General features: G+C 42.8%; 1 protein-coding gene across 1 annotated transcript in view; it reads right to left on the bottom strand.

The window, feature by feature from the left end:
- LOC138580188 (alpha-2-macroglobulin-like) overlaps window positions 1-13881 on the bottom strand; it is a 450387-nt gene that overhangs the window by 221019 nt on the left and 215487 nt on the right. Inside the window, exon 17 of the mRNA XM_069650526.1 lies at window positions 9822-9909. Coding sequence (XP_069506627.1) covers window positions 9822-9909 — 88 coding nt within the window. The remainder of the gene's footprint in view (window positions 1-9821; window positions 9910-13881) is intronic.

Here is a 13881-nt window from a genome sequence, read left to right as displayed (position 1 = left end):
GTTTTGATAAGTGAAATTGAGTCCTTTGGTGGAATTTGGCCTCACTTGGTTATAAACAGTAGATAATAACCATTGGCCTCATTTTCTAAGTGTGCTGGTCCGGAAACAACAGTGGCACCCGCCCATTGAGTTTTCAAAGAAGTTCTGGCACCATTAACAAAGGTGCTAGTGCTTCAGTGGTGCCCATTCCCAGGACTCTATGGGAATGGGGACTTACAATTTACTGGTGCCTGACTTTCCGAGCCGCTCGGGTTCTAATCGCCTGGTGGCACTGGAATGTCAGGCACCAGTAAATCATTACAGGTCCGGTGGCAACCTGCCGGTAGCACCAGCACGGTTACCGCCGTACCCGTAATGAGGCCCTGTATGGTGTCGATATGTAGCAGAGTTGGATTCCTAAATGGATTACGATGATTGCGGCTCAATATTGGAGAATTATCCTGGGATTACTGGAGTTTTGCCCCATGCAATACCTTAGTCTAGAATTAAATTTGATGCCAATGAAGACCACGTTCAAGGTCTAACGAGCAACTGTTTGTGAAGATGTTTGGAATGAGAGAGGGCCTAAACACATGTACAAACATTGAAACAAGCATTTTCTGCAATATTGCAACGCCAAGAGAATGATTTAGAGCAGCATTTATAAGGAATGAAGAGGAAGTCAGCTTTATGGGGTTGGAATTCAAACATGGAGTGCTTGCAAACTATTGAATTATCATAGAAATATTTGAAATTCTTTCAGAAATGTGGTCACAGCATGGCATTACCAATATTTTTCGAACAATCAGATGGCTTCACATCAAATTCTGTTTCACTCAAGGGAAACAAAAGAAGTCATCAGGTTCAGGAGGGTTCTTGACCTTCTTATACTCATTCTCTAATGTGAGTGCGGGTCTCAGAATCACAACTTCTTGGCCCAGATTGGTTCACTCTCTTGTCAATCATGTGATCTCTGTTGGATTGTCTCTTTGCTTCTCTAAGAGTGCCATGCCCTCTTTGGATATATGGGTGCAAGCCCCAGACACGCAATGTTGCGTTGTGTCCACTTGGTTCACTCGTCTGCCAAGTGTACAACTCTCTCTCTCTTTCATGTGATTCAGGGTCTTGGTTTTGAGTGCGGTCCCAGACTCGCACAATTCCGTTGTATCTGTTTGGTTTAATCTCCTGCCAAGTATACAACTTTCTCTTGTTTACTTCAGGCTCCCAGACCCTCTCTTTTGATGAGGGTCCCAGATCCTCTTGCTTTTGGGTGCTGGTCCCAGACATGCACAGTTATGTTGTATTTCCTTGGTTCACTCTCCTGCGAAGTATACAACTGTCTCTGATTTTCTTCATGGTCTTTGGTTAGGGTCCCAGACTCTCTTGCATTTGGTTGTGGGTCCCACATGTGCAACACGGTTGTGGTGTTTATGCTTGGTTCACTCCCCTGCCAAGCAGCGCCGGCCTTAGCTCTGCCAGAACTCGGGTGAGTCAACAAAATCTGGCACCCCCTCTTCCGTCCCCTGGAACCCCTCAGGGAGGGGTGGGGGTGTCAAATTAATAGAGCGCTGCTGCAAAACTAGCAGTGGTGCTTTATTTAATTAATAATTAACTCCCTGCTCAGTGCTGGAGCGGGAGTTAATTGCTTCAATAGAGCTGCGCTTGTCAAACCAGCATGGGGCTGCCTTTCAAAGACTGCCCCATGCTGGTTTGACAGCCATGCCCTATTGGGATAAAATGTACCCTGCTCTCAAGCTGGCATCAGCGCACGAGCGGGGCACATTTCGGTTTAATAGGGCACCTGAAATGCCTTCAACCACTGCTCCAGCATGGGGGAACCCTTTAAAGATTCACCCGTGCTGGCTTGGCGGGGGCTAATGGTGCCCTGGAGGTCGCTGCATTGGCCCTGCCCTAAAGCCAGCCCTGCTGCCAAGAATATATTTCTCTCTGATTCTCTTCAGGGTCCCAGATCCTCTCTTTATTTAAGGTCCCAGACTTCAATGGTTGTGCTGTATCTGCTTGGTTCACTCTCCTGCCAAGAATACAACTGTCCCTGGTTTAACTCAGGGTCCCAGACCCTCTCTCCTCAGTTCCTGAGTTTCTGGCCAGTATCAGTGGTTCCCGGGCAGCTGCGATCTTCCTGGATGCTCCGGTGGTGTTCGGGATGTCCAGCAGGGTCTGCAGCATCACTGCAGACTTAGGCTTCCCTTTGGCTTCACGCTCCATCTCTTCTGCGCTTCGTCTCATGGCCGGGTATGGCTCCCGCTTTTCCTCTTCGGGGACAGCTCTCACTCTCTCGCATCTCCTTTGTGCCTTCATTTGAGCTGGAACTGCCATGGATCTCCCGTATCGGACTGATGTATTGGAGCCAATCACTGGCCGTTGGGTTCTAGACCACTCACTCGGATCCTCGCGAGTGAACCATCTCCTCCTGGGCATCTTCTTCATCACAGTACCAGCCTTAAAGTTATATGCACAGTACTTGGTATCATCTGGGTTTTCATTGCTGTTATATAATTTGGGTTGACAAACTCGGCAACAATATATATTAGCCATCTTCTCCGTTACAGTACCGGCCTTAAAGCTACATGTGCAATACTCTGTATTGTCTGGATTTTCAATGTTGTTATATACATTAGGGTGACTAACTTGGCAACAATATAAATTAGCTCCATCTAAGGAAGGAGCAGGAGGATTTAACAAAGGGTTTGGATATGGTAAAGGGTGTTGACTAACTTGGGAGTAATAATATATTAGCTCCATCTGCGGAGGGAGCAGGAGGATTTATCAAAGGGCTTGGATATGGTAAAGGGTGTTGACTAACTTGGGAGTAATAATATATTAGCTCCATCTGCGGAGGGAGCAGGAGGATTTATCAAAGGGCTTGGATATGGTAAAGGGTGTTGACTAACTTGGGAGTAATAATATATTAGCTCCATCTGCGGAGGGAGCAGGAGGATTTATCAAAGGGCTTGGATATGGTAAAGGGTGTTGACTAACTTGGGAGTAATAATATATTAGCTCCATCTGCGGAGGGAGCAGGAGGATTTATCAAAGGGCTTGGATTTGGCAAAGCGGGTTAACACCACGTTCTCTGGTGATGATAGTCCCCAATCCCAATGGGGGATTGCCTCCCCATGTGATCATCCCTCAGTGCACCACCCCCAGGGGGACTATTATACTGCGGACACACTGCACTAACCCCATTGGGAAGGACCACCCTAGGAAAGAAGGGACAACACCCTTAGATTCATCACAGAACACAGAGTTGATTATTTGAAAAGGTTTGTCCATAAACCTGTTCTTTAAAACTTTTCTATTTTTTGGAGTCGTTGTAAGTTGCTCTGGTAAGATTTGTATAGGTAATGACTAAAGACTGCAAATAATAAGTATTTAAAAAATGCTTATAGGTGTTTTATCTAAATGGGTCATTTTTATACATTTTTTTTATACAAAGACTTAAAAATATGATGAATATTGTAATGGTTTTAAACAGATGTTTACTATTGACAACGCATGTTGTAGCTGTCAATGTATTTATTAATTGATAATGGATTTTATGAAAAGTTTGGGATGAAAATGTTCAAGTATATATTTTATTTTTGCAGACGTAAAACGTTTTAATGTAAAATAATATAGGCTTATAATAAATTTAAAAAAAACATTAAATGCTATGAATAAATGATAATAACATATCATCAGAATAACATAATAAATAGCATAGGGTGCACTGATAATAACATCATACCTCAACACAGCCAGACATGCACCCATCCTTACCATTCTGATCACCTTGTCAATGGGTGCACCATCACCCAGGTTTAGGTGAAAGAGTCGGCAGATGATTTGTCTTATATGTGCCCTGCCGTAAAAGTCCCAGCGCATGCCTGTGATGGGCCCCTGGTTCAAGCATTTGCTCCAGGGCCCTTGATTTGTACTTCTTCAGGTTGTTTGCTTAAAAATGCTCACTCTCAACACCTTCTGTCTAGTGGAAATCTCTTCGGCCAGAAGAGAGAGGCAGATGCATTTAGTTCTGTCTTCTGCTGCATGTCTTAGAGTCTGTCCTGGCATGTCCTCTCTAGAAAACAGGTCTAAGTCTTAAAACCTCCTTTCACTTAGAGCATAAACTGGTTTTTACCTTTTATTCCTGACTTTGCAGCAGGGGTGGTGTGCTAGTTACACTCGCTGGATGTGGCAAGAGCAGTGGGGATCTATCTGGGATGATGAGCTCCTTTCAGACAGTGCCCAAATCCTATTTCCACTTCTACATTGAGTGGTTGGTCATAGCTGTTTCTTATGAGGAGAATGGAGTTCAACAGAGAGATCATCTTCATTGCTGATCCACCAGATGCAAAGGGACCCCTAGGGCAGAGGATTGGGCAGTATCTCTCCTAAACACGCAGAACCGCTACCTGTTTGACTGTAATTTTATTTATTTTTATTATTTTTTCTGTGATGCACTTCATCACTAACCATGATTCTTCGAAGCACAAAGATGATAGTGCAGTATACAGTCAAAGAGCACCCAAGTTAGGATTGGCACTGATATACAGAGCTAATATTTCAGGCAGTGATGGGATGGCAGCCCCTAGTGGGTACATATGATTGAGGTGAATGTGATGTTACATACACCTATTAGTATAAAACCCAAACAAATAACTGCCATGATATGACTAAAGATTGTGCACAAATTCACAGCAAAAGTTGGTTTTCAGATGGAACTTATGTGAGACTCATCAGAGAAGTTTAATTACACTATAAGTTCCTGGTGAAGTAGGATAGCATGATGAGCATCCAGGGAAGGATGATACCATCCTGCAGGTGAGGGCAAAGCAAGGGAGGGCCACAGGAGCCTCAAGAGTGGCATCTGAGGGTAGGGTTAAATTATAAAGCCAGGTTTTGAGATGTTATTTGAAGAGAAGATCGTTGGCATTGCTTCTTGGATCTTTTGGGTCAGCATTCCAGAGTTTGGGTGCAGCTTTCTCCATACCACAGACTCTGTTTGTTAGTTTCTTGAACAATGATTGGAGCCTGATTGGGAGGTATACCTTTGTGCAGATCCCAGTATTTGAGGCCCTCTGGGAAGACATTCACCTATGTGACGCACAAGGTTTTCAACATAATCCTTAAATCAATAGTGAGTCATCTAAGAGCTCTGAGACCAAGGGAGGTCTGGTTGCATGCTTGTTACCCTCATGTAAGTCTGGCTGCTCTATTTGGAAGTATTTGAAGTCGGTTGTTCATAGCTTTGCTGAGACCCAGGTAGAGACCACTGCAACATACCAAGTCTCAGAAGATGAGATGAGGTCGATTTTTTGGGTCATTTTCAAATGCGGGATAAATGTCCTCAGCATATGAATCATGGAATGTGGTTGATGTGTGTGTTTATCTGTTTGAGGGATTACATGGTAGGCGAGGTCACATAAATGAGCCCAAGAGTGTTGTCAATTCATTATCCTCAGAGACAGAGACCATCCTATTTAATCAATGGAAGGATAATTCATTGAGGGTGGGGATTCCAAAGAACACAAATTCACCGTTCTTGCATTAAGGCACCCTGTATTGTCCACTTTCCCTTCCTAGATGGTTTCAAGACAGTCAGAGATGGCGGTGTTGTAAAAAGGAGATCTGCACATCATCTGCATAAAGCTGAAATGGGGAAGAAGTATTGGGATCTATGACTGAAGACCCTTGGAGAAACAGTGGACCATTGGGAAACTTTCACATTCAGTTGGAAAGTTGGAAATTGGTGAATGTAAATTGCTAAATTTGACTTGCAGAGTTTTTTGTCAATAGTTGTTGAGTTTGTCCATGTCAAGATTAGGCTGCTTTACTAGAGGTGCAATGTAAGCTCCTTTGAGGGATTTAGGTAGTTTTCCTGTAGACAGGCAGGTGTTGCAGAAGGTGGTAAGGGGAGGATCCTGAGTAGGAGCTAGTTATTTCTGCAGAGTGGCAGAGCAGGAGTTGCTCTGCACTCCAGACACTTGTGTTGATTTTATAGTATGCATGATGCCTCAGCCGCAGATCTTTTTCAACGCGGAGAGGAGGAGAGGAGGAGAGGAGGAGAGGGCGGGTAGAGCCTCCTGATGTGAAGTGGAAGACTGTTCAGGCCACTGTTTAGCACTGCTGTCCTGAAAAGTTGTTTCCGACTTGCGTGCTAGGCTTTGGGAGGAAGTAGAGTTAGAACTTGCTTGTTTGGTTGCACTATGGTCTCAGCAATATACCAGCAGTTCGGATGATTTGTGTGGAATGTCTGTGTGAGCGGTTTTGAGGGAAAGTTCTCTTTTCGTCCGCAACAATGTAGTGATAGACAATGGCCAATGGTCATGTTTTCGAAGGCTGATTTGTCACTACAGCATAGAGATATTCTCTATTTGTGCTAATCATTTGTCAGTATATGTTTTAACATACTAGGCTGATTGTCAAACTATTTGTTGGTTGTCTTGGCAGAAGATTTGATTTCATCCACAGCAAGTGGGACAATGATATGCAGAGCTCCAGTCATTTAAGAAGTAAGTCACTAAAATATTGACAGCATTGGAGCAGGGGAGGTTGCTGAGGGGATACTATTTGAAGAAAGAACTATAATTATTAAAGATCTTCAACATCACTGGCAACTCAAAACCAATAAGGAAGTTCTTAGTTGCCCTCTTGATATTCTGAACCCAAAGCATAGGAAAGGTAATTTCCTCGACCTCATCATCACTGTCCTGCCCACCCTCTGTCACAGCTCTCTAATTCCGCTCGACTGTTCGGACTATCTGCCAACCCCCTTTGACATTAGTCACACCACCCAGTCAAGAAAACCCATTGGAAACCCTTGAGATCATTTTATAACTTCCCAGTGAAAGCTCTCACGGGAATCGATGACAACCTCTACCTTACAGGGGCTGACCTACCTCAGACACCGCAGAACTGTGACACACGCCTCCAATAACTCAACACCAGCCATGCTATAACATAAGCACCAATGTTACAACTGACAGCACACCACACATCCCATCTTTCAAAACCGCCACTAATGGGCTAACTTTCAAGACACTCACCATAGAAGTCCTGACTGCCAGGCTAGCATCTCACTAGGCCACATTGTACCCAGCCAAACTCCCCTGTAGCTCCGTACTAAAGACCCTTTTGACAGAATCACATATTTCTTACCTGGCAATCATCAACTGCTCCTTGAATCAAGGCCGCTTCCCATCGACTCTGTAGGCTCAACAAATCCTGCCTCTTCTCAAGAAACCAATAGTAGACGTGAATAACTTCACCAACTACAGCCCCATTGCCCATCTTCCTTTCGTACGTACAATCATTGAGAAAGCAGTAGCCAAGCAATTTCTTCAACACATCGATGACAACAACCTTCTTCAGTCCTACCAATCTGCCTGCAGACCCAGATGCAGTACAGGAATGATTAATATCAAGGTGATCGATGATGCCCTTGACATCCTAGATGATGACCATCCTTGCCTCCTGGTTCTCCTCAACCTCTCAGCTGCATTTGCCACAGTACACCACCAGACACTCACCAACATTTTACATCCCTGCAAGGGAATCAGTGAGACTGTTGTTAGATGATTCAAATCCTATCTCTCTAATGACCACCAATTTGTCCAAATTGGTTCATGAAGATCACCAACTCGTGCCATTCCTGCAAGGATCTTGCCTCTCCCTGAGATCTTCATCCTTTACATGAAACCGCTTGGAACCCTCCTTCCACACAACATCCACATCAAACAATATGAAGTTGAACCACACCTCTATCTCAAAATCACCTCCATCAAAGACATCAAAAGGTGCAAGGCCTTCCTCACTTTAATCTAGTCCTGAATTGACAGTGCTTACCTCAAGCTCAACCACTCCAAGATCGAATTTGTACTGCTGACCAACAACACTGAAAACACTGACATCCAGACCTGGCTATCCACTGTGAACCTCATGGACTTCACGCCACACCTGACCACCTGTGCCATGTCCCTTGGGCCCAACATTTACAGACACCTCTTTTTCAAGGAGTACATAGCAAGGAATGGCACAAATGACCTGCTACCAGCTTTCCCACCTGCAGAAATGCAAGCCCTTCATACCAGTAAACAACGTCAGACCTATTATCCAAGCCTTGGTCCTATCCAACATGGATGGTGGTAATGCCCTCCTGGAAGGCCTTACAGTGACCTACCTGGCACCCCAGAGATTTTGTCAGCTGCAGCATGACTCAAAGGACTCTGCAAATTATATCACACCACCCTGACCCTTATATAACCGCTACCACTGCAAGCACATTTCACTTTCAAAACTTAGTACATCATCTAAAAACCATCACCCTGAAGACCCCAACCTACCTTGCTGAAAAGCTTAGCATCTCCAGACACCAATGATCCACAAGACGGCAGAACATGTAAAGACGTGAACTCCGACAATGCAGGAAAGATAGAACCAGAAGACAGGCTATCTCTATCTACACACCCAGAATCTGGAACCTCCTCTCCCATCATCACCAGAGTCACCACTCGCTCCTACATAGGGATTATTGGAAGACACTCCTCTCCCATGAATGGCCCCTCTTCAACACCTAGGTCCACACCCCTTCCACGCCCCACCTAACCGGAGACTGGACGATCTGCTCCTCTTTGTTTCCTCTCCCTTTGTTATCTTCTTGGTCCCTTGGATTGATCCCTTGCAATCTGTTTCCCTCACAGTGCACTTGCCCCTATGAATTGTAAAGTGCTCCACTGCTTATTGAAGTTAGGTCCGTAATCAATGAATTTCCTAATAATAATAATAATAATAATAATAATAATAATAATAATAATAATAATAATGACAATAATAAAATAATAAAATCTATTTTCAGATCTGATTGGGACCGGTTGGATAGTCCTGATTTTACTTAGTAGATGTGGAGCTATTCTGCAGGTCCCATGAGCTGCAGACCAGCTCATGGTCTGGAAGATGGGTATGTGGTTAGGGATACGGAGCTCGACATTGAATATACAGATATTATCCAGCGGAGGTCCCTCTTTGTGCCTGGGGCTTATAACTCATGATGTGATGCTGAGATCAAATAAGGTGTTTAAGAAGCTCTGGGCTGCTTGTATTTCACAGTATTAAGGCAAACATTAACATCACCTTGGATCAAAGTCTGTTGGAGGGATTAAGGAGACTAGACAAAAAGGATGGAATATTATCATCCAGGATGAGATTGGTGTTGGAGCCTGGGTGTCTGTGAATCAATGTAATAACCGGGCTATAGTTGAATGCTTGATTTCGGTCATGGGGACGATGGATGTTTTTAAGTAGTTACTACTCCCATGCTGTTTTCTCACTACAAGTTGGATGTGGGAGTGAAGGTCTCTTTGGAGCTTGGCTCTTTATGAAGGCATAATATAAATGTGCTCTTGTTTTTTTTCTGAGTGGTGATTTTCATATTTCTCGTTTCTGTCCTCCTTATCATAGCCCTTGCCCTCCATCCTACCTATAGCTGTATTTCGCTTTGATCACTCTGCACCGGCATCATCACTGAATCATTTAGGGGACCACCTCCACAGGGAGGGGAATGGCTTTAGAGTAACTTAAAAGGAAATCATTTGTGTAGTGAAGCAAGGACTGGACCAAGAGAGTAAAAATCAGAGTGATGAAGAGAACCTGTAGTTAAACAAGACCCATTGAAGGATGTTGGCTGAGTTGGGTTTGGGTGAAAGCAGAGCTATCTGTGCCATTCCATGACTGAGTCTACAGAGACATCTACATCACTGGATTTTACTTTAACACCTTGTCTGCCAGCCTGCCTTGATAAGGTTTCCAAGCGAGAATAATGTCAAAATATATCACTTTTGCCTTACCAGGAGAATACCCCGAATACTGAATTTGCGGGGTGCAGATTTGTGGCTTGCGGATTGCACTGTTGGTAACCACCTTCAATCCCATGAGCTGAAAAGAGAACAACATTTGCTTTAATGTGATTGGCTTGTACCATTTATAATGCTGTGTCTGCGCTAATGAAGATGGACTTTATCTCAAGCAAACCCACTTGTGTTGCAATTAGTGAAGTGAATCCCAACTGTGTATCCACATGGATTTACTCATATCAAGTTGCATTACCCCTTGGTGTTTGCTGATCTCTGGTGACACCCTGCCCTCAGTGGGCTGATCTGGCTGTCACTGACTGTGATGCCTGAAAGAAGTGACCTCACCAAGAAGTGAACTTCTGCCTTCAGTGCTGTAGACACTGCAGGAAATATATACCTTACCTCTAACTACAGCTCTCAAGCATTAGTCTCTTTCATTTTCTTATTAGCATAATGCATTAGTAAAAACAATGTTATTACTTACAGAAATAAAATGATACATTAATTAAATGTAGAAAGTCACAAAGCACATTGTGTTCATATGATCAATGGTACTTCATTAATGTAATAAATACCCTTCTCTGAATTAATAATGCATTTCACCTTTTACATCGATTTGAGGAATGTACATTGAAGGCAACTGTTCAAATGATAGGTCGTGGGATTGCAGGTGACTAGAAAAACAATAAATATTTGGACTCAGACAACATGTAAAAAGCGTTGGTTGGGCCAATTCCCAAAAACCTTAGGGGGCCCTTAAAGACCCCCGAATGACCTACACTCTCATAATATTCGTGAGGTAAACTATCCAAAACGCCACAATTGTTGTACAAGTCATGCATATATGGTCCCAGTTACTGATACCTAGGCCACCACACCAGCATTCCCCAGTGGTACCAGGGAAGAATTTCCTCAATCTGTCTGGGTCATAATATACCCGATTCTCACAATAATACTGGATGTGTCTGAGATTAGCACTAAGCGGAACCTGATAAGTCATTACTCATAAACTCACCCGATCAACTTCATCAAGAAGTATTCTCCCACCAACGCACCATTTCTTCACGATGCAGAATTACTGACATTCCTATTCTGCTGCAAAAGCGCATAGGCCAGAGATGCCCCTTCTTATCATCAAAACCAGAGATTAAACAAAGATCTTGGAAACAACAAACATTTGATGGATTATCTAAAATGAAACTCTGAAACTGCAAATATTGGGGAAAAAATTGAAAAAAGGTATCTTAAAATTTGGCCATGTAGCATCGCCTGGAAATGACTTCATTATGGGGCTATCATATAGCTGCCTTATATTTATAATCCCCACCGGTTCCCACCAGGCTTGCCAGGGAAACAAAATCAGAGGGAGATTGGTATTTTCAAAATTGGTGCTTCAGAAAATAACGTCGGGGCACCATTGTTTTCCCTTTCTTCTTACCATATGCAACAAGTGTCCGAATTAACCTACATTTTGTTTTTTCAGCATGTGAAAGTGTTTGGAATGCATGAAAAAACAACTGTACCTTCAGGTTGGATCCTGGGTTTGATTATTTCTGCTCCAAACCAACAGCTGAAGATAGAACCTACCTATAAAATAAGGGAGAACCATCCCGCCAGGCCAGGTTGTCCTGCCTAACTTGCTCCTGCACGTAGGACACCGCTTTCCTGGCCAGATGAATGTGATAATTGGACTGTTCAAATCATTTAAAAAAATCTTTATGCTGCATTTAAGCTCGTGAGGATAGCTCAGGGGCAACGTGCTCGCCTTGGAAGCAAGCCAACACAGAGTACCACATGTTCGATCCCCGGGACCGCGCTTAGAATCCTCTGGGTATTAAGCGCGTTATAAATAACATAGCATATCAAAGCGAAAGCAATACAAATAAAAACATTGAGATAGCACTATTCTATTCTGTTCTATTTTAACATGATGCATATAGTTGTACCAGAGGTTGGTACTCACTACTACCCAAAGGCTTCTGATTGCTCTGAAGACCACTCATTATCCAGAAGAAATGTATCAAAATAGAGAGAACACATTGCAATATGAATCAAAAAGAAAAGCCTTTATCTTATTTCCAAAACATAAAAGATCAGAAATGTGTCTGATGGAGAGAGGAAGACTTTCACAATCTGGCACCAAAAACAGTGCTAAATCTTTCAAAAGCTCTGACTTTCTGAAATCTGGGAATTTGCAGATTTAATTGCCTAAAGGATCTCAGGACTCGTGAGGGCACATATTGAACAAAACGTTTCTTCAGACAGATCGGCACAGACCCATAGACTGTTTTATGGATCATCATCAGAAGTTTAAACTCTATACTGACACTAACAAGGAGCCAGTGAAGTTGATCAAGATTGGAGAAATGAAACCCCATCTATGGCTCTTAGCAATTAAGTGAGTTGCCATGTTTTGAAGAGCCTGGCGATGATGGATCTCTTGTTTAGTTGAGCCAATGTAGAGACTTTTACACAAGTCAATCTTACAACCAATAATGGCTCTGGCCATTATGGTGAATTTGATGTCAAACCAAAGAGGAGATTTTCACGACCACATCGCCTTTATTTACTCCTATTTATGTGGTACGGATGCTGATTCATTTTAATTTTCTTTTTTTAAATGCAGAGTCAATGGTGAAATGTAGGCACATATTAAACTTGACATGTGAAATGCACTTCTGACATTCTCTGTGTTTCTCTTGGAGGCCTCAGTGATCCAGCACAGTTTAAGCAGCCTTCCCGAGTGCTTTCTACAAGACCAGACATGTCCAGCATTTGCCCTGTGAATAACACCTAATTTTCCAGCCCAAGTGTTGCTCTCACAATAACAGCCTTAGCTGCCTTAGGACCATTAAATAGAGTTGGGTAAACTAATAAGACTTCTCATTTGACAAGTCACTGTTAAAGTCGCATCCAGAATCATGTCTAACGATTTCACTTCATCTGCGATCTCAATATGACAGTTCGCTAAACACAATTCCTTGGTAGGTGAGATTTATTTCCATCTCATGGACTTGGGAGGAATCATAAGAAGCTTGGTTTTAGCCTGGTTTAATCATTACCAGTTAATTTGCATCCAGTTTGAGATCTTCTGAAAGGTATGTTGGATGAAGCTAACTAAAACTAAGGGAAGTTCCTTCAGCACAGGTGAACAGCGTGGCTTTAATGAATAAGTAGCATACAACAACTGCAGTACAATTCCACCCTCTCAGCACCATCCTCCAACCTTCTCTCTTCAATCTCCTCTAACATTCCTTCTTTCAAGACATAACATTGTAGCCCACTGAGCAAGTTGACAATTACATCATAACATATACCACATATATAACATACCTCCTTTCCCTTCTCATCATAATTCCACAGATGGTGGATGACTTTATCCACACCTAAAGTATGGAAAAATCACTCTAAACTATAACAATACAAACAAGACTTGAGCAGCTTAAAAAGAACTAAAAAAAAGAAAACAAAGCAAATAGGAAATACAAGCTTTAGTAGTCAATTGGTACAATATGCAACATTGCTGATTCACTTAACCTTGACCACTCGTTCCTTGTCCCACACTGCTCCACTGTTCACTTTTACAGAATTTCCATAGTCCTTACAAATCTTCTTCACACACAAATATCTAGTCTCACAATTATTTCCCTGTCTTGGCAATTTTATTTTAACTTTCTCTCCAGGATACAAAATTCTGCTGCTGCATCCAAACCTGTGATCATGCCTCTCCTTGGACTTCTCTCCATTTTTGATTATTTTGTTCCTTACATTTTCAACATCACACGCAATCAATTTAGATCTATTTAACCACCCAGGAGTTAACACTGTATTAGGCTTGCAACCCCTCAATATCTCAAATGGTGATACTCCTGTGGTCCCATGGGAAGTTACTCTATACTGAAACATTCTCTGCATTAGCGACATTTGCCAATTATCATGCGACTCACCAACATCCTCACCGCATCCATGTTAGTTCTATGGAATGTCTTGTCAGGGGCTATGACCCATGTTCGAGTTATTATGCTGCAACATTTGGTGCTGTGGGCTTAGGAAA

The sequence above is a fragment of the Ambystoma mexicanum genome, chromosome 3p (assembly GCF_040938575.1).
Source record: "Ambystoma mexicanum isolate Mex_15411 chromosome 3p, UKY_AmexF1_1, whole genome shotgun sequence".
Classification (NCBI taxonomy): Eukaryota; Metazoa; Chordata; class Amphibia; order Caudata; family Ambystomatidae; genus Ambystoma; species Ambystoma mexicanum.
Note: the sequence above shows the minus strand (reverse complement) of the source record. Positions and strands in the feature narration are given on the sequence as shown.